General features: G+C 39.5%; 1 protein-coding gene across 8 annotated transcripts in view; it reads left to right on the top strand.

The window, feature by feature from the left end:
* Positions 1–4,682, top strand: part of XIAP (X-linked inhibitor of apoptosis) — a 57,120-nt gene extending 52,438 nt beyond the window's left edge. For all 8 annotated transcript variants that reach the window (XM_059385869.1, XM_059385865.1, XM_059385867.1 and 5 more), the window contains one exon: positions 3,699–4,682. In XM_059385869.1, coding sequence (XP_059241852.1) covers positions 3,699–3,892 — 194 coding nt within the window. In that variant the 3' untranslated portion in view covers positions 3,893–4,682. The remainder of the gene's footprint in view (positions 1–3,698) is intronic.
* Positions 4,683–19,829: the final 15,147 nt, after the last annotated feature.

Below are 19,829 nucleotides of genomic sequence, written 5' to 3'. Positions count from 1 at the left end.
TGGGATCGAGCCCCGCATGGGGCTCTCTGCTCGGCAGGGAGCCTGCTTCCTCCTCTCTCTCTCTGCCTGCCTCTCTGCCTACTTGTGATCTCTGTCTGTCAAATAAATAAAATCTTTAAAAAAAATGTTTAAAGTGAACAGTTCAGTAGTGTTAAGTACATTGACAGTTGTGCAGCCAGTCTCCACAACTCTTCTTATTTAAACAACTGAAACTGTCCCCATTAAACAACACATCCTTATTCCTCCTCCCCCAGCCCAATAATCGCCATTGTGCTTTCTGTCTCCATTAACTTGACTCTTCTAGGTCCAGTGTTCATTTTTACTCACTGGAGCATCACATCTAAAAGTCATGAATAAATTTCTTTTTTTTTAAAGATCATATTTATTTATTTGACAGATCACAAGTAGGCAGAGAGGCAGGCAGAGATAGAGGGAGAAGCAGGCTCCCTGCTGAGCAGAGAGAGTCTGATGCAGGGCTCCATCCTAGGACGCTAAGAGGCTTAACCCACTGAGCCACCCAGGCGCTCCCATGTGTAAATTTCTTAATTATTTTCCTCCTTATGGGGCATCATGAGTATGTACTTGATTCTAACTTTCTTGGTTAAATGCTTTCATAGGAGACAAATCAGTGTAGAGTGCCATCTCTTTAATTCCATTGTTACTTGCACCCCATCTGCCTTTTCCCTGTCTGTGTACCTAGTCTTATTCCCCACTCCACCCCCAGTCCCCTAAATCCATCTTGTGAACTCATCCTTCAAGGTTCCACTTAGAGGTCATTCTCTGAAGCTTTCCCCAGTTACCCACATTAGAGTCCGGAGCTCCCTCTTCTCTATGTGTGCTGCTATGAGAGCATTCGTAACATTGTTATGGTTTTCCTTTTCTGTCCAGCACCTCAGACGAAGCTTCTTGAGGATGGGTGCTTTATCTTATCTCCGGTGCAGTCCACGTTTGAGCTTACAGGAGCTTACAGTTTTGATTATGCCCATGAGGTTGCTTTTTAAGAAGAAAGAGATTAAATAATACTTCCTCTCCACCCTGGTCAGGCATACCTTTCCAAAGCACAAATCTCCTGCTATCTCTCTCCAGGTTAATACCCTTTACTGGCCCCCAGGACCCTTAGGATCAAGTCCAAACTCCTTTAGGTGGGTTCCCAAGTCTTCCATGCTGGGGCATCTGCTGATATTCTGTAGCCTCAAGTCATGCTGTGTCTCCCCAAGGCTTATCCGTGTACTTGTAGTCCTGGTTCTGTCTCTCCCCTCGGAGCCTGCCTGTACCGCTTCCTCTGCCCAGAACACTCTTCTCCCACTGCCTCTGTCCCCCAGGGTCCCCCCTCCATCTTTCCTAGTTAACTCCTCCTCCTCTTCTAGGACACAGTTTAACTATAATTTCTTCCAAGAGGCCTTCTGTTTATGTGTACATGCACATTTACACCTTTCCTGTGTTCTTTATAATATATTGCAATTACCCTTATCATTACCTTCTATTATAATTTCCTGTCTACTTGTGTTTCTCACTTGTTTATGAACGATGAGGGGCCTAGGGCCTTTGTATTTGCTAGTTGTTGTATCTCAAGTTCCTAAAACCTAGTTAAGTGTTCAGTAAATATTTGTTGAACAAAACTCAACCACTGTTTCCCAAACTTGTTTTCAAACAGTGTTCTGGGGCACCTGGGTGTCTCAGTGGGTTAAGCCTCTGCCTTTGACTCAGGTCATGATCTCAGGGTGTAGCATCAAGCCTGAAATCGCATTGGGCTCTCTGCTCAGTGGGGAGCCTGCTTCCCTCGAGCTCTCTGCCCGCCTCTCTGCCTGCTTGTGATCTCTGTCAAATAAATAAATATCTTAAACAAACAAACAAACAAACAAACAGTGTTCCCCAGGATGTTAAAGGGGATGCCATGAAAAGGGAGCAAAAATTTAAAAAAAAAGGAACTCTGTAGTTAAATGTGACTTTCTAAGAGGGGATATGCACTGTACTGTACTTACAGGGGAGATGAGGGGATATGACCTGTACTTCATAGCATTGGTTCCCAAGCCAGTGTGTGTAATTCCAGAAATTGTTGTTGTTGTTGTATAAAACCATATCTTCTTTATTTTGCATATTTTAATTTTGGAACAACAACAACAAAAATACCCAGAAAGTTTAGATTTAGTAAATGGGGCATAGCAGTCGATCATTTTAAAAAATGCCCAAGTGCGCCCAAGTTGCTCAGTTAAGCATCCAACTCTTGGTTTTGACTCAGATCATGATCTCATGGGTCCTGTGATGGAGCCCCAGAGTGGCTCCCCACTCAGTGGGGAGTCTGAAGAGTCCCTCCTGCTGCCCCTCCCCCACTCTCAGAAATAGATAAATACATTTTTTTAAAAAAATGCCCCAAGTGATTCTCACGTGAGGCCACATTTGGAAACCACTGGTCTACAAAGATTGTTAAAATATGTAATGCCTTTAGAATAGTGCCTGGCACGTAATAATAAGTGCTATGTTACTATTAACTGCTGCCATTGTTGGTTGTTGTCATTATAGTTCTTTTTTTTTTTTTTTTTTTTTAAAGTAGACTCCACGTGCAGTGTGGAGCCCAGCACAGGGCTTGAATTCACAACCATGAAATCGAGATCTGAGCTGAGATCAAGAGTGGGACACTTAACCAGTTGAGTCACCCAAGTACCCCTGTCATATTGTTTTGTTTGACCACGAAACACATTTTTGTGATGTATTTGTTAACACCTCAAAACCTAGTTTGGGAAAGGCTGAATTAAACAAGTACTTTAGTGCCACCTACATGCTGATGTTACCCAAATCTCTTTTTCTAGCCCTAACTTCTGATCTCAAGACGTGGCTGTCCAATGACATTTATATACAGATGCCCTGCAGACACCTCCAAAACAACTTGAAAAATGCCAAACCAATATTTCCTTTTGGCATCACCATCCCCTTGTAGCCACACTAGAAATCTTAAAATCAACTCTGGTTCCTCTTTTTCCTTATCCCTCACATGTAGTCAGTCACCAAATCCTAGTAGTCCCACTTCAGAAGTGTCCCTCACATCCATCCCTCCATTTCTGGAGTAAGTCGTGCCCTTTCCATACGTCACTTCATTTTACCTAATCCTGGCTTCTCCGCCTGGCAAGTTGTTGGCCATGTTTAAATGTCACTCCACCTCTTTCCCCGTCCCCCACACCCTGCAGCTGCCAACCTGAGAAGCTTTTCCCACCTCATCTGAACAGAAGAACTGGTTCTCTCATCTCATCCCCGAGCACTTTGTACATGACTTGATTATAGCACTTACCACTTTGTTTTTTTTTTTTAAGATTTTATTTATTTATTTGACAGACAGAGATCACAAGTAGGCAGAGAGGCAGACAGAGAGAGAGGAAGAGAAGCAGGCTCCCTGCCACGCAGAGAGCCCGATGCGGGACTCGATCCCAGGACCCTGGGATCATGACCTGAGCCGAAGGCAGAGGCTTTAACCCACTGAGCCACCCAGGCGCCCCTAGCAATTGCCACTTTGTACTTTGTGCTTCTCTCCATAGCCTCAGCTCATGTCCTTCTCTAGCCCACGAGCTGCTTGAGAGCAGACTTCGTGTGTGAGTTGTCCTATCTCCCGGCCCTCGCCTAGCACCTGGCACACAGTAGGGGTTCTCATTGTTTCAGTACATTTCAACATAAGTAAAAATTAACACATTTCTTTTCTCTTTGTGCAGAGATTAGTGCTGAAGAGCAGCTAAGGCTCCTGCAAGAGGAAAAGCTTTGCAAAATCTGTATGGATAGAAATATTGCCGTGGTTTTCATTCCTTGTGGACATCTGGTCACTTGTAAACAATGTGCTGAAGCAGTTGACAAATGTCCCATGTGCTACACAGTCATTACTTTCAAGCAAAAAATTTTTATGTCTTAAAAAATTTTATGTCTTAATCTAACTCTACAGTTCGGCGCATTATGTTCTTGTCATTACCCTGATTGAGTGTGTGATGTGAACTGACTTTAAGTAATCAGCATTGAATGCCATTAGCATTTGCTACCAAGTAGACAAAATGTAAACTACAGTGTTCTAGTTCATAATCTAAAATTTGAATTTCTGGATTTGGGGAAATATTAGATATATTGTATATCCTTTTTTTCACTCTTATTTAATTGAAATCTAGACTAAGAAGCATCATACTGTATAACTGATCACAATGTGTATTTGTAGTACACTAACTTAGTTTCTAAGTGTAAGTGAATTAATCAGCTGAATTTTTCATTCTTTTCATAGAGGCTTAACAAATGGAGCATTCTTTGTAAACGTGGAGATTAGAGTTAATCTCCCCAATCACATAATTTGTTTTGTGTGAAAAGGAATGAACTGTTCCACACTGGTGGAAAGATAGAGATTATTTTTAGATGTTTGTCTTTGTGTTTTAGTATTTTGTCCATTCTGTTTTAAAATTAGACACACGTGCTTGGATGGGTGATTGTAAAAAATTATTTTGCCATTGTTAAAAGGGTATTTAAGGATAGAATACCATCTAGCCAACATGTACTGACATGGAAAGATGTCAAAGATATATTAAGTGTAGGCTGAAGTGGCAAAACACTGTGTATAGAATGAGTCAGATGAAGGTGTGTGTGTTTTGTATATGTATAGAACAAAAGATTTGGATCGATAAAGCACCAAACTGTTAAGTGTGGTTTCTCTTGGTGGGGGGAGGGTAGGGCCCAGAGCGGGGGTGGGGGGGGGGTTGCAGGGGCCTTTCACTTTCTACTTTTTTCATTTTGTTCTGTTTGGATTTTTGTAAGTATGTATTAATTTTGTAATCAGAATTTTTAGAAAGTATTTTACTGATTTAAAGGCTTAGGCATGTTCAAACGCCTGCAAAACTACTTATTGCTCAGCTTTAGTTTTTCTAATCCAAGAAGGCAGAGCAGTTAACCTTTTTGGTGCCAATGTGAAATTTAAATGTTTTTTTGTTTTCCTGCTTTTGTGGATGAAAAATATTTCTGAGTGGTAGTTTTCTGACAGGTAGACCATGTCTTCTCTTGTTTCAAAATAAATATTCCTGATTTTGTAAAATGAAATATAAAATATGTCTCAGATCTTCCAATTAATTAGTAAGGATTCACCCTTAATCCTTGCTAGTTTAAGCCTGCCTAAGTCACTTTACTAAAAGATCTTTGTTAACCCAGTATTTTAAACATCTGTCAGCTTATGTAGGAAAAAGTAGAAGCATGTTTGTACACTGCTTGTAGTTATAGTGACAGCTTTCCATGTTGAGATTCTCATATCATCTTGTATCTTAAAGTTTCATGTGCGTTTTTACTGTTTGCATAATTAAGATGTATATAGGACAAAATGTCAAGTCTTTACCTAAATTGTTTTGTTTCCTTGACTAGTAATAGTAGTAGGTACTTCTGAAATAAATGTTCTCTCAAGATCCTTAAAATCTCTTGGAAATTACAAAATATTGACAAGAAAATGAGAATACTTGTTTAAATATTAAAAAGAAAATAAAACTTGAATAAGAGTCAATAGAGATTAAAAAATAGAAGTTTAAAAGTGCTTCATACAACACCCAGGGTTTGCTTAAAAGATTCTTAAACCAACCTGTCAATAGAGGTGAGTGAAGCATTTTACTGCAGAGAAACATTTGAGGGTGAAACTTAAAAATCCTATTTTCATTGTATTTTCTATGAGAAAGAATATTGTCATGTTCTCCTCACCTCTGTGGATGACTGTTTTAAGTGACAGTCATTTAAAGCATTGTGAATTTAAATGAGAACTTTTCAAATTAAATAATGACCTCCCTGGTTGGGGGGGATGTCTTGTTTTATGGTGTAAACCTTTGCACTTCCACTTAGGTTTAGTTAAATGTTCATTAAGTTAACTTTTACTTATATAGTCTATGCTTTGAATTTAAATTACAAGGGGAGAAAAGTGTTAAAGGTTCTTAAATGTGTTTTCCAGAACATGTCAGCTCCAAGTCAGGTAGTTAATTCAATCTAGTTGTTGGCCAACGACTGAGTTATTTTAACATAAGGCTTTTCCTGTTCTGGGAGCCTCAGTTCATTAAAACTCTTCTTTTAAAACTTGAATGTTTAGAGTTAAGAAAGACCTTTTTTCTCCCCATGAGTTGTGAAATGTAATGCATGAAGCTGATGTGGATAACAAGTTTATTTTAAGAATTGTTTAGAAATGCTGTTGCTTCAGGTTCTGAAATCACTCAGCACTCCAACTTCTAATCACATTTTTTTAAAGACTTACCAGTGTTTGTGTTCTCACTATAAAAAGCACTGGATCCTTTCCATCTAGTTGTGCAAAAAATGATTACTTGCAAGGTCAAAATATAACCAGATCCAAATCTGCGCCTCCCCCTTTCCCAAAATAGTTCTTCGTATCTATATGTAGACATTCCTTTTCTGTTAGAAAGTTCACTTTAAAGATTTCCAAGTCACCACCTATTTTACTACATTTTAGTCATGTGAAGAGTCAGGTTGTTTGGTAATAAGTAGTTCTCTTTATTCATAATAATTTGGTGTGCCAGTCAAAAGCCTTGTTTTAATTTTTGAAAAATGGGTTTCATGTTTATAAAGTACTAAACTCCAGTTTATTAATTAACAGCTTTGTATTGCCTTTCCTGCTAGGTTTGGGTTTCTTGGGGTTTTTTCCCCCCTTTGGTTAAGGGCTATGATGGGGTAGGGTGTGTGTGATGGGTGTATATAATGGGATTTGGCCCTGCCTAACTATGATCTTTTGTTTTTGTGGTTACATTATTTAAATTTTGGTAGGCTTTTTTTTTTCCTGCATTTATTTGAGTGGATAAAACTGGTATTTTGAACTCTGAATGGAGACTACCACCGCAGCATTAGGTGCGTGTATTGTACTCTTTAGGCCCAAATCATTGTTTTATTTCCTGATTCCCCGGGGGTTGAGTATGAGGGGAAAGGGTGGAGGAGTGGGACAAATGGGGTAGGTTTTTCGCTTCCACTAGAGAAATAAGAAAACAGGAGGGGATTGTTGACAGTTGTAGTTATTTTTAGCCAAGTCTGCTTTTAAAAAGAGAGAGCTATTTCTTTATCTCTGAAATAAGAATAATAACTGTCTTATAAAATCAGAGGAGAGTTCCGGAAGACCCTGGATGTCAGATACTTGATACAAATGTTCATTCCCTTCCCAGCACACTCTCGAACCCTTCAGGGGTTTGCCTTGACTCTGGAAATTTGGGCTAAGACTTAGATGATAACTCTTTCGGTGACTCTTACTCATCTGTTTTTGGCAGCTCTCAAAGTTAAGATGTAAATTATAATAAATAGGTCAGGTCCTTAAAAATATTTAAGTTCCTCTTTTAAAAACTTAACTATTTTTATTGAATTCAGTGAGTTTTCCTAATAGAAACAATTGGCTTATTCCTGCTTTCATCATCAGTGTCAATTTGACTCTTACTCACTTAGCACAATGTGAATTTCACTAGTGGCATACTAGAATCCTAGAGTGTCGGAGCTAGAAGTGACCTTAGAGGAGTATCTGATTCTTCCCCTTCATTTTACAGGTGAGACAACTGAGGCTCACAGGTGAATGATTTATTCAAAGCTATCTAGCTAATTAGTGGCAGCCCAGACTGACACATGGTTTGAAGGTGAAAAACTTCAAGTTACCTCTCCTGGGAGGTTTCAAATGTTTATTTTTTCAACTATTCTTTCTTTTATAACATAACTTTCACTACATATTAAATGACACTTTATGACTAATACAGTAGGACAATCTTAAATACATGAATCTTCAAATTGTACAATACTACGTTAATGTTTTGGGTGGTAAGATTCTATTTTGAAGACTGATATTTGCAGATATGCATAGAGATTTTTTTTGGCATTTCCTACATTCTTATTGTGTATCATTAATGCAACATTTAAAATTACTATATAAGTATATTTTGTCATTTTCCCTATATTTACTAACAAATACGCGTTTTTCGATTTGATGTAATAAAGGCTTTAATGTACTTTTGGTTAGAAGATTTTGCATTTTTTTCATTACTGTTAATATTTAATCTGACAGAATGACGGATTCTTATGTCATTGTAATAGTGCTGTGAATAATCGTGAAATGTTTTCAGATAGAGTGCTATATTTGTGAATATAATTTTATGACTTTTTTCATTTAGTAGAAACCTTTCCATCAATATGGAAAACAAAGAAAATAGCTTTCCACTGTATAATCTGGCAGTCAACTTAGATTAAAGCTTATTTTTCTGTGAATAAACTTATTCAATAAAGTACTATTCTTTAAAATGACATCTTATTCCTTTGTATTTATTTTACTTTCTTAGAAAAAATAAAATAGCCCTCTTAAAAATACTAAAATGGAACCTAAAATATATTTTCTGCTATTGGGCCTGGCATTAAGGTACACATCAAGTCATGTCCTGTTAAAAGAAAAAAGACGTCTGTTTTCATATTAATTTATAAAAATCTGTAAGTACATGAAAAGCCTGTTTTTAAAATGTATAAAAATACGAACTATTTTACCCTCTCCCCACAAAGATTGGCCTGTTTCTCCCAAGAGATAATATTAGTCACCATAACAAATCATGAGCAAGAAATTAAAATGTAGCCTACCTTTCTTCATGTCAACTATACTTCCAATGAATATTGATAAAGATGTGAATTTTCAAACTTTCTCTTGAAATTCAAGCCCAAGAGAGGGCACCAAAGATTTTTTTTTTTAAAAGCTTTCTCTTGGGGCACCTGGGTGGTTCAGTGGGTTAAAGCCTCTGCCTTTGGCTCAGGTTATGATCTCAGAGTCCTGGGATCGAGCCCTACATCGGGTTCTCTGCTCAGTGGGGAGACTGCTTCCTCCTCTCTCTCTCTCTGCCTGCCTCTCTGCTTACTTGTGATCTCTCTCTGTCAAATATATAAATAAAATATTTTTAAAAAGCTTTCTCTTAACAGAAATTTTCAAACTTTCGTGTAAAAAGTAGAAAGGAAGTTATAGTTAGCTCCATGGTATTCCTCATTCAGCTTCAATAAATAACATTTTGGGGGCACCTGGGTGGCTCAGTCGGTTAAGCGTCTTGCCCCACAAGAGCCTGCTTTTCCCTCTCCATTTGCCCGCCACTCCTCTGCTTGTGCTCACTCTCCTTCTCTGTCATATAAATAAAAACTATTCAATAAATAAATAACATTTTGCTCATCTTGTTTCATCTGGGATTTCCCCGCTTTCCTCCCCTTTTTTGCTTGCATATTCTAGAACAAATCCTAGGCATCATGTAATTTCTTCTGTAGTTACCTTATTATGTACCTATCCCAGATTAGAATTTTTTTAACAAAAATTAAGTTTTTAACACTCTACTGCTGCTGAATTTTAATGGACATCTAAATAAGAATTAAAGTCAACTTTATTGCCCTTTCCCCTATTTGAAGATTAGGGTAAATAAACCCCCTCAGAACTGATATTTAAGGGGTGCCTGGGTGGCTCAGTGAGTTAAGCCGCTGCCTTCGGCTCAGGTCATGATCTCAGGGTCCTGGGATGGAGTCCCGCATCAGGCTCTCTGCTTGGCGGGGAGCCTGCTTCCCTCTCTCTCTCTCTGTCTGCCTCTCTGCCTACTTGTGATCTCTCTCTGTCAAATAAATAAATAAAAATCTTTAAAAAAAAAAAAAAAGAAGTGATATTTAAGGGGTGCCTGGGTGGCTCAGTCTTTAAGTGTCTGCCTTGGGCTCTGGTCATGATCCCAGGGTCCTGCTGAGGAGGAAGCCTGCTTCTCCCTCTCCCACTCCCCCTGCTTCTGTTCCCTCTCTTGCTATGTCTCTCTCTGTCAAACAAATAAATAAAACCTTAAAAAAAAAGAACTGATACTTGAAAATACTTTCAGGGATGCCTGGGTAACTCATTGTTAACCCTCTGCCTTCGGCTCACGTCATAATCACAGGGACCTGGGACTGAGTCCCACACTGGGATTCTTGCTCAGTGGGGAGTCTGCTTCTCCCTCTCTCCCTCTCCATGCTCAAGAGTGTGTGCACACGTGCACCCTCTCTGTGTCATATAAATAAAATCTTTAAAAATAATAAGAACGCTTTCAGACTATGTTCTTGGGGTGGTTTGGCTGGCTCAGTAGAGCATGTGACTCTTGATCTTGGAGTTGTGAGTTTGAGGCCCACGTTAGGTGTAGAGATTACTAAAATCTTGAAAAAAAACTATGTTCTCACTATGTCATTTGTAATTTGTTTATAGATTATAGAATAAATGTGGTAATTGTTAGAAGTTAGTAGTTTCGGGATACCTGGCTGAGTTAGCCAGTAGAGCATGTGACTCTTGATCTTGACATAGTGAATTCAAGCCTCACACTGGGCATAAAGTTTACTTAATTTTAAAAAGGGGGCACCTGGGTGGCTCAGTGAGTTAAGCCTCTTCGGCTCAGGTCATGATCTCATAGTCCTGGGATGGAACCCCACTTAGGGCTCTGCACTCAGCGAGGAGTCTGATTCCTCTCCCTTTGCCCCTCCTCCCCACTCATTCTCTCTCTCAAATAAATAAAACCTGAAATATATAGATGAGTAAGCTAACTGCATGGTGAATGGATACCTTGTTCTCAAAGTGTGGTCCTGGGACCAGCAGCATCTGCAACAGCTAGGAACTTGTTAGAATTGCAAATTATTGGGCCCCATCTCAAACCTACTGAATCAGAAACTCGGGGGGCTTGACACAGCAATGTGTGTGTGTGTGTGTGTTTAAGATTTTATTTATTTGACAGGCAGAAATCATAAGTAGGCAGAGAGGCAGGCAGAGAGAGAGAGAGAGAGAGAGGGAAGCAAGCTCCCTGCCGAGCAGAGAGCCTGAGCCGAGCCCGATGTGGGCCTTCATCCCAGGACCCTGGGATCATGACCTGAGCTGAAGGTAGAGTCTTTAACCCACTGAGCCAGGTGCCCCAACAATCTGTGTTTTAACAGGCCCCGTAAGTGGTTCTGATGCAGGCTAAAGTTTGAAAACCCCTGGGATATGGTACAAGGTCTGAATCCAGAAAGAACTAAATGGCTGAAACCTATAAATTAATTGACCTATAAATTAACCTATAAATTAATTAAACCTATAAATTAATCTCTGCAAATGACTGTCATCCTCACTGTTCTTTTCCTTATAATTTATTGCTGATCCAGTCCTGTATGGTCTCCTGTAATCAAAACATGAAGACATAAAAGACAACATCCTGAAAGTCCCTTCTGATTCTCTTTTCAACAAAACCTTCCGGCATAGAGTACTCTTTGAATTTAATAAAAATCTTTAGCCCTTCCACTGCTAAATGCATAATTGCCCCACATTGCCCGTGCCATTAAACTATCCTCCAATCAAGCAATGAAAGAGTTAAATATTTAAGCTGCACACACAAGTGCTAGTGTGACAGGAATCAGTTGAAATTGCCCAGAATGGACCTGCACTTCTAGAAAGGGCCAAAGCTTCAGTGGAATGTGAGGAGTTAATCTACAATGATAGAATGTAAGAGTTCGAAGCCTCTCTAATTCATAATAAATAGCACCCCTGAATTCTTCTTTCCTGAAGTGGTGTCGGGTCTCTGAAGGCCTTCAGAGTTGCATAAATCCACACTTACTAGTCACTATTGGTCTTAACTGTAACCAAAATTAAATTTTTTTTTCTTATAAGATCATTAGATCTTATTGCAATATCTTTTTTTTTTTAACATTTTATTTATTTATTTATTTGACAGAGAAAAAGCACAAGCAGGGAGTGTGGAAGAGGGAGGAAGCAGGCTCCCCACTGAGCAGAAAGCCCAATGAGGGACTCGATCCCAGGACCCTGAGATTATGACCTGAGCTGAAGGCAGACACTTAACCAATTGAGCCACCCAGGCGCCCCAAAATTAAAATCTTAAATCTAGATGAAAGTCGGTGATTTTCTTTTCTGTTCTATTCCTGAAAACCACTAATTTGTTTATAACAAATACTTACATAAACTGGCCATTTAGCTTTGAATAGATTTGGTCTGCTCAGAGGTTTTTTATCTCAATCTTACTCTGTTTAATTTGAGATTTCAAGAGCCTATATTCACCATAATTAATGACAACAGCATAAAAAATATTTTGTATGGGCCAATACTTGTTAACTTTAGTTTATGAATAAGTAATGGAAGGATACCCGTTCAAAACAAGGAATAAAAATCCAAGAGAAACCAAACTTTTAAAAAAATTTTTTTTAAGATTTTATTTATTTATTTGACAGAGATCACAAGTAAGCAGAAAGGCAGGCAGAGAGAGAGAGAGAGAGAAGAGGAAGCAGGCGCCCCACCAAGCAGAGAGCCCAATGCGGGGCTCGATCCCAGGACCCTGGGGCCATGACCTGAGCTGAAGGCAGAGGCCTTAACCCACTGAGCCACCCAGGTACCCTGAGAAACCAGACTTTGATCATTATTTTCCCCTGTCAATTTCCCAGAGGAATTTAAAGTTGAGAAAAAAAAAAAGCACAACTCGATTTATAATCAGTTGAGGTAATGTGATTGAAACAATGATCCTGCTTCAAAGTCTAATTTTTGTTCCAGGGGCACCTGGGTGGCTCAGTCGTTAAGCATCTGCCTTCAGCTCAGGTCATGATCCCAGGGTTCTGGGATAGAACACTAAGCAAGCTGAGCAGGGAGCTTCTCCCTCTCCCTCTGCCCCTGCTTTTGCTCCCTCTCTCACGGTATCTCTCTCTGTCAAATAAAAAAAATCTTTAAAGAAAATAATTTTTGTTTCAATAAACTTCACTAAAGATACATTTTACAGAGGGGGCCTGGCTGGCTCAGTCACAAGAACATGTGACTCTTGATTTCGAGGTCATGAATTTGAGCCTTACATTGGTTGTAGAGGTCGCTTAAATAAAACAAAAAGATATATTTGGGGTGGGGGGCAGGCACCTGGGTGGCTTAAAGTCAGTGAAGCATCTGCCTTTGGCTCAGGTTATGATCCCTGGGACCTGGGATGGAGTCCTGCATCAGGCTCCTTGCTCTCAGTGGGGAGCCTGCTTTTCCCTCTCCCTCTGCCTGCCACTCTGCCCACTTGAGCTCTCTGTCAAATAAATAAATTATTTTTAAAGATATATATACATATATATATATTTAAAAGATATATTTTACAGTAGTCCCCCCCTTATCTAGTTCCCTTTCTATGGTTTTAGTTACTTGTTATCAACTGTGGTCCAGAAACAGATGATTGTCTTTCTGACCATCATCAGAAAGTCAATAGTAGCCTAACGCTACCTCACCAGCCTACATCATATTCCCCTCACTTCATGTCATCACATAACCATACTGTCATCTCACATCACAAGAAGGATGAGTACAACACAATAAGATATTTTGAGGGAGATCACATTCACATAACTTTCATTATAGTATGTTATAATGCTCTACTTTATTATTGTTAATCTCTTACTGTGCCTAGATTATAAATGAAACTTTATCATAGGTAGGCAGCTGTAGGAAAAAACATAGTCTATATAGGGTTTGGTGCTATTCACAGCTTAAAGCATCCACTGCGGGTCTTGGAATGTATCCCAAACCGATAAGGGGGGACTGCTCTACATACAAAATTATAGATGTCCATTTGTTACATAAAGTTCTGTGAGTTACTTTTCTTTAAGTCTGTGCATTGTATTTCTTCACTTTTATTCCATTACCAGGTACTAGGGATTTCTTTTTAATTCCATTAGCTTATGCAAGGGGCTTTGCATTTTTGGCTAAAGCATCAAAAATGTATTTTCTCATTAAATACTGGAATTTTGTTTGGCAATGATTAGGCTCTGCTTCTGCCAGATTACTGACAACCGTATTGAGGAAAACAGAACACATGAATATGTTCATGAACACGTACTGATATTTAAGAGGAACTTACTCCCCCCCACCGAAGAACTTATATTAAAAACAAAAATATCCCAATTCTCCTCCATTAAGTTAATCAGAAATGGATAAAAGCTTACTAAACATCATTTTATTTTTCATTAAATAAACATTGTGCATAGATTTCCTAGTAGAAATTTAATAAAGGCCCATGTTAATCATTAAGAGAATGACCTAACTTGTCTAAAAAAACTTGTTTTTCTTTCAACTAGGGTTTTTTGTTTGTTTGTTTGTCATTTGATTATTAAAAAGAATATACTCTACTTATACCTTTCTTAGTTTCCACTATAAACTTTTTGTATATATTATAGTCTTATGTGATATATAAGAATTAAATAAAAAGACGTATGGTACCTACAAGTTCTAAAGCAAGATTTGGTTAGTTATACAAAATAAAATGTAACAAAAGTATTACTACACGGGGATAATAATCCCCACTCCACCTACCTCAGAGGATTGTTGCAAGGATCATATGAGTAAATGTACATGAAAGAGCTTCAAAAAGTATAAATCCTCTCTACAAGCCCAAGGAATCACTCCTCTAATTAGAATTTACTGCACTAATTATGGGCAGTTTTACACAAAACGAAACAGTTCTGGACCAGCATCTGATTAATGGGGGATACATGGTGATGAAATTCATTTATATAGTTTCTGGGCCATTTCCATGACTCTCAAAACCCTTCATATACATAATCTCTATGTCTTCCAGTCTCTATGTGGTTACTCCTTGTGTTTACATCAAAAGTGCATGGGTAGGGGCGCCTGGGTGGCTCAGTGGGTTAAAGCCTCTGCCTTTGGCTCGGGTCATGATCCCAAGGTCCTGGAATCGAGCTCCGCATCAGGCTCTCTGCTCAGCACGGAGCCTGCTTTCCTTCCTCTCTCTCTGCCTGCCTCTCTGCCTACTTGTGATCTCTGTCTGCCAAATAAATAAATAAAATCTTAAAAAAAAAAGACAAATGCACAGGTAACAGCCCAGAGATAATTGGAGAAATTGTTGCCATGTACGATTGTGGAAATCAGATTCATAAACCCTGCCATTTGAGGGGTTCTCAAATAGATTGGCTTGGGCAGTCAGGTCAGCTCTGTTTTCTAACATGTGAAAATAAGAATACATAAACCAGATTAAATTTAGGGACAATAAGATAATGGGTCTGGTGTTCTTGCACTCTGCCATTGTGTCTCTCATGCATTATATTCCTAGCATCTCTGTAATTTACAGCTGAGGCACCCCAGACATAAAGGTTATGTGACTCACCTAAATCATATGGTGAATCACCAGTCAAGCTGTTCTTATAGGCAGTGAGAATGTTTTTAGCTAATTTTTGGCATGGGTTAGCAAGACTGGCTGCCTCACTGTCTGAACTTAGAGTATATATGTCCAAATCCAGGCTCTATTTTGGATGCCAAGACCTGACTGGCCATATGATACCAAACCATAAGGCCAAATAGAAGCAGTAAATACGTGTATGACGTCCTTAGCATGTCTACTCAACTAGAATTACGAAATTAATTCTGAAAAACTCAAAGTTACATTTCTTTCTTTAAAATTTTTCTTTTAAAATAAGCTCTAACCCCAGCGTGGGGTTTGGACTCATGAGCCCGAGATCAAGAGTCACACATTCTACTGACTGAACCAGTCAGGTGCCTCCAAAATTTGTGTTTCTGATCTCAAGAATTTGGAAGTGGGAAAGAGGACTTTTCACTACATTGCCAAGGCTAACCTTGGAGGTCAGGAACCATGTCTTCCCAACCACTGTGTTTGCAATGACTACCATGCTGTCTAGTCCATTAATAAGCACAGAGTTAATTTTTTTCAGTGCATACATAAATGAGTGAAGGAATGAAGAAATAAATAAACGGAATGGGAAAACCTCATCTAAAAGTTGTGTGTTGACAAATATAATACAATTTAGAATTCATGCTGGTTTTCCACAAATTTCAACCCTTTTTATGAACAAACATCAAACACCTGCTCTGTGCCAGGCTCTGTGCTAGATGCTAGGGGATCTGTTCTGTCATAGAGCACAGAAGGGCAGTAGTAACTGTCTCTAATTCAAACTGTTTGGGGGAGGGTCTTGGGGAGACTGTTCTGAAGGAGGGGACCCTTGAAGTAGTCAAGGAGGTGGAGAAAGGGAGTTCTGCCTAGGAGAGAAGCATGCGCAGAGCTCAGAGTCAACAAAGTCTGACGCCTCTGAAGAACTAAAAATGGGGGTTTTGAATGAGAGGTTCGAGGGCATTATTTTTGGTAAAGATTTTATTTATTTATTTGACAGACAGAGACAGTGAGAGAGGGAACAGAAGCAGTGGGAGTGGGAGAGGGAGAAGCAGGCTTCCCGCCGAGCAGGGAGCCCAACGTGAGGCTCGATGTGGGGCTCGATGTGGGGTCGATGTGGGGCTCGATGTGGGGCTCGATGTGGGGCTGGATCCCAGGACCCTGAGACTGTGACCTGAGCCAAAGGCAGACACTTAAAGACTGAGCCAACCAAGCGCCCCTCTCAAGGGCTCTTTATGTGCACTAGGTCTCCCTGGGTACACATTTAATCTCTCCCCCTAGAGAGAAGAGAAATTCAAGCTGGTATGTAATGGGTTTTGTATTTCTGAATAGGAAACTTAATTTCTAAAGTGGGTTTTGTGTGGTACGTTTGGGAATAAAGGAAAAGATACTAATTTTCCAGGCAACCATCACTGCCTTTGCTGGGGCTGGATGGAATATATGAGTTTCACATAGGCACCTTTTTATTAGAAATATGTATTCAAATTACACTACCTTGTTTAATGAGTTAACTGAAACCTTCTTTCACTTCATTCGGGCCTCCACCAACGTCTTTTAATCTTATTAAGTCACACCAACAGCGTGTGTTGAGTGCTTGCAGAAATTCTGGGAGGTAGTGATAGGAGAAGAGTGATAGGAGTGCTTCTCTCCTAGGCAGAACTCCCTTTCTCCACCTCCTTGACTACTTCAAGGGTCCCGTCCTTCAGAACAGTCTCCCCCAAGATAGGCTTTGCCCTCCTGGAGTTTATAGTCTTGTCAACAAAAGGAGATGTACATTCATCATTCACAAAATATTCCCCCGTTTCAAACATAATACATGGGTCTTTGGTAACCACTGTGTTGTTTAACTCAAAATATCAAAAGAGCAAAAGAATGTAAATACAGTGTGATACAGTGCTAGATTGTGTGGTGTAGACTATCATTATTGTAGGAACACAGGACAAATGAGGGTGTGAACCAATAATTAGGGTAGGTTTCATGAAATTGGTATGACCAAAGCTAAACGATCTGAGATTGTTGAAGGTCGTTCCAGATACTAAAACTTTACGATTGTAGTGGTGTCTAGGAGGCTCAGTGGGTGAAGCCTCTGCCTTTGGCTCAGGTCATGATCTCACGGTCCTGGGATCAAGCCCCACATCACGCTCTCTGCTTGGTGGGGAGTCTGCTTCCCCCTCTCTCTCTGCCTGCCTCTCTGCCTACTTGTGATCTCTCTCTCTCTGTCAAATGGATAAATAAAATCTTTAAAAAAACCCTTTATGATTGTATTTGACACCTTTGTTGTTTTGTTTTGTTTTGTATGCAAGTTTAATGATGGAGGACAAAAGGACCCACTGGGCTGTTATGCTATATGGGCTTATCTGTGGTTTCTGGCAGGTGTCTTGAATAGTATTTTAATATATTTCCACACATTTCGTTAAATAATAACGCTTTGAACAGCATTTTTTTATTAAAGATTTTATTTATTTATTTGACACAGCGAGAGAGGGAACACAAGCAGGGGGAGTGGGAAAGGGAGAAGCAGGCTTCCCGACAAGTAGGGAGCCCGATGCGGAGCTCAATCCTAGGACTCCGGGATCACTACCTGAGCGAAGGCAGCCGCCTAATGACTGAGCCACCCAGGCACCCTTGAACAACATTCTATCTCAAGAAGAATTCAGCCTTTCTTGCATCCAAACAAACAAACAAAGCCAAAATTTGGATGCCTAGGTGGCTCAGTAGCCTAAGCACCCGCCTTTGGCTCAGGTCATGATCCCTGAGTCCTGGAATCTTGCTCAGCGGGGAGCCTGCTTCTCCCTCTCTGCCTGCCGCTCTCCCTGCTTGTGCTCTCTCTCTGACAAATAAATAAATAAGACTTTTTTTTAAAAAAGCCAGAATTCACTCAGAGCACTGCTCAAGTAGTTCTCTCTTCATTTGGAAGTGGTCAATTAATTCAAATGACAACTCCGAAATAGGAGTAACTCAGCAGGTGATTCATGGTGTGATTGAAGGGGTCTGGTAACCTTTCTGACTCAGTTTCTTCATCTGTCTGTAGGAAATAATGGTCTCACAGAGGTGTTATGAAAAATAATTGAAGTTGGTAATGTGCTTTGAGATCCATGCATGAACCTTGCTTTCAAAGTTCATAATTACACCCTGCGGTGAGCTGGCTCCTTCCACTCATTCTTTAATAGGTATTCAAAATGACAGCGCTCAGGTAGATTTTTCCTTGTCCTCGAGTTACTACTACATTATTTAGCCCTGATACCAGTTGCCTTTAAAATCGAATGCAGCCCACAGTGTAGTAAGGACCACTAATCCCTTGGCTTTAGGATTCTTAAAGTCTTTCCTTCTGGGGAGTTTAGTTTTCCAGATCACTCTCAACCTACGTTTCTCAATTTTCCCATTTCAATGGACTCACTCATCTCCTCTCTGATAATAATCCCCAAAGATTGTAAAAGATCAGCTCAATGGCTTCACTGAAACCTAACAGGAGGCCCTTCTTTGCTTTGCTTAATACTTGGTAATTTCTTCTTTGCCTCCAAATTTTTTCTTCTTTCCCTCCTCCCCTCTCCCCCGTTTTAATTGGCCTGTTGGAAACACAGCAGGTGAAATTCTTTAGATGACTCCACAGCAGGAGAAGAAAAGAGATGCTAAAATCCAAATGTTGAGTTGTTGATTTGGGGGGTAGAGGGGGGGCTGGGATTGGCCAAGCAGAAAACTAGAGGGGAGATGCGAGCAAGATGTTTTGACAACATCCGAGTCTATCTGGGTAGTAAGGGGAAACCTAGAAAAACAAAGCTAATTGAGAACACAGGAAAAGAGAACCATTGACCCCTAACATGGGCCGCCTTCCACAAACTCCTTGTGCCATTTCACCATTTGACAGAAGGGAGCGAGAGAATGTGGAATCCCTCCCCATCACAGGAAAAGCTCGTCAAGCTTATCTACCCTAATGACCTTGGATCTGTAGTGACATCTTTATTCAAAGGAAAGCACACTTTTTCCTGAACATTTGGTTCTAAGATGGAATATGAGTATCAATCCAACCTTTTTCTTAAGCTCAGCTTGAATTCTGTCAATATGTGTGACAGTTTCTTTTTTGTTTTTTTAACTTTTTATTTTGAAGTACTTTTAAAATTACAGAAGAGTTGCAACAACAATACTGGATTTTCACATTTATCTTCCACTCAGCTTTCCCTAATAGTAACAACTCAAGGAATCAGAACAATGATGAAAACCAGGAAATTAGCCTTGGTAAATACACACAAGTCATACCTAACAGTAAACAACTGACCTTACTTAAATTTCACCAGTTTTACCCCTCGTGTTCATTTTCTGTTCCTGGGTCTAGTCCAGCATCCCACATTGCATATCGTTGTGTGTCTCATTAATTTCCTTCTATCTGTGGCATTTCCCCATTTTAAAGAAGAAAATAAAATCTGTTGGTAGTGATAATGTTGAAATGCAAGATAAATGTAAGGACATAAAAATGATCTGCCCTTTCTTCTTTTTTTCCTCCCAAACAACTAAAAATTAGCTTTATTTTTATTTGCTATAACAAGTAAAGAATAAGTTATGGTTTTTATTCTTAAAATAAGTAAAAAATGCAGCTGGTAGTTTTAAAGGTTTTAAAGAAGTCAAACATATTTCAGAATAGTCAAATACGTTTCTTTAAATATGAAATTGTGTATTACAATTGTATGATTGTAATAATCTTGCAGT

The sequence above is a fragment of the Mustela nigripes genome, chromosome X (genome assembly GCF_022355385.1).
Source record: "Mustela nigripes isolate SB6536 chromosome X, MUSNIG.SB6536, whole genome shotgun sequence".
Lineage (NCBI taxonomy): Eukaryota > Metazoa > Chordata > Mammalia > Carnivora > Mustelidae > Mustela > Mustela nigripes.
This window is presented reverse-complemented; position numbering and strand designations above follow the sequence as displayed.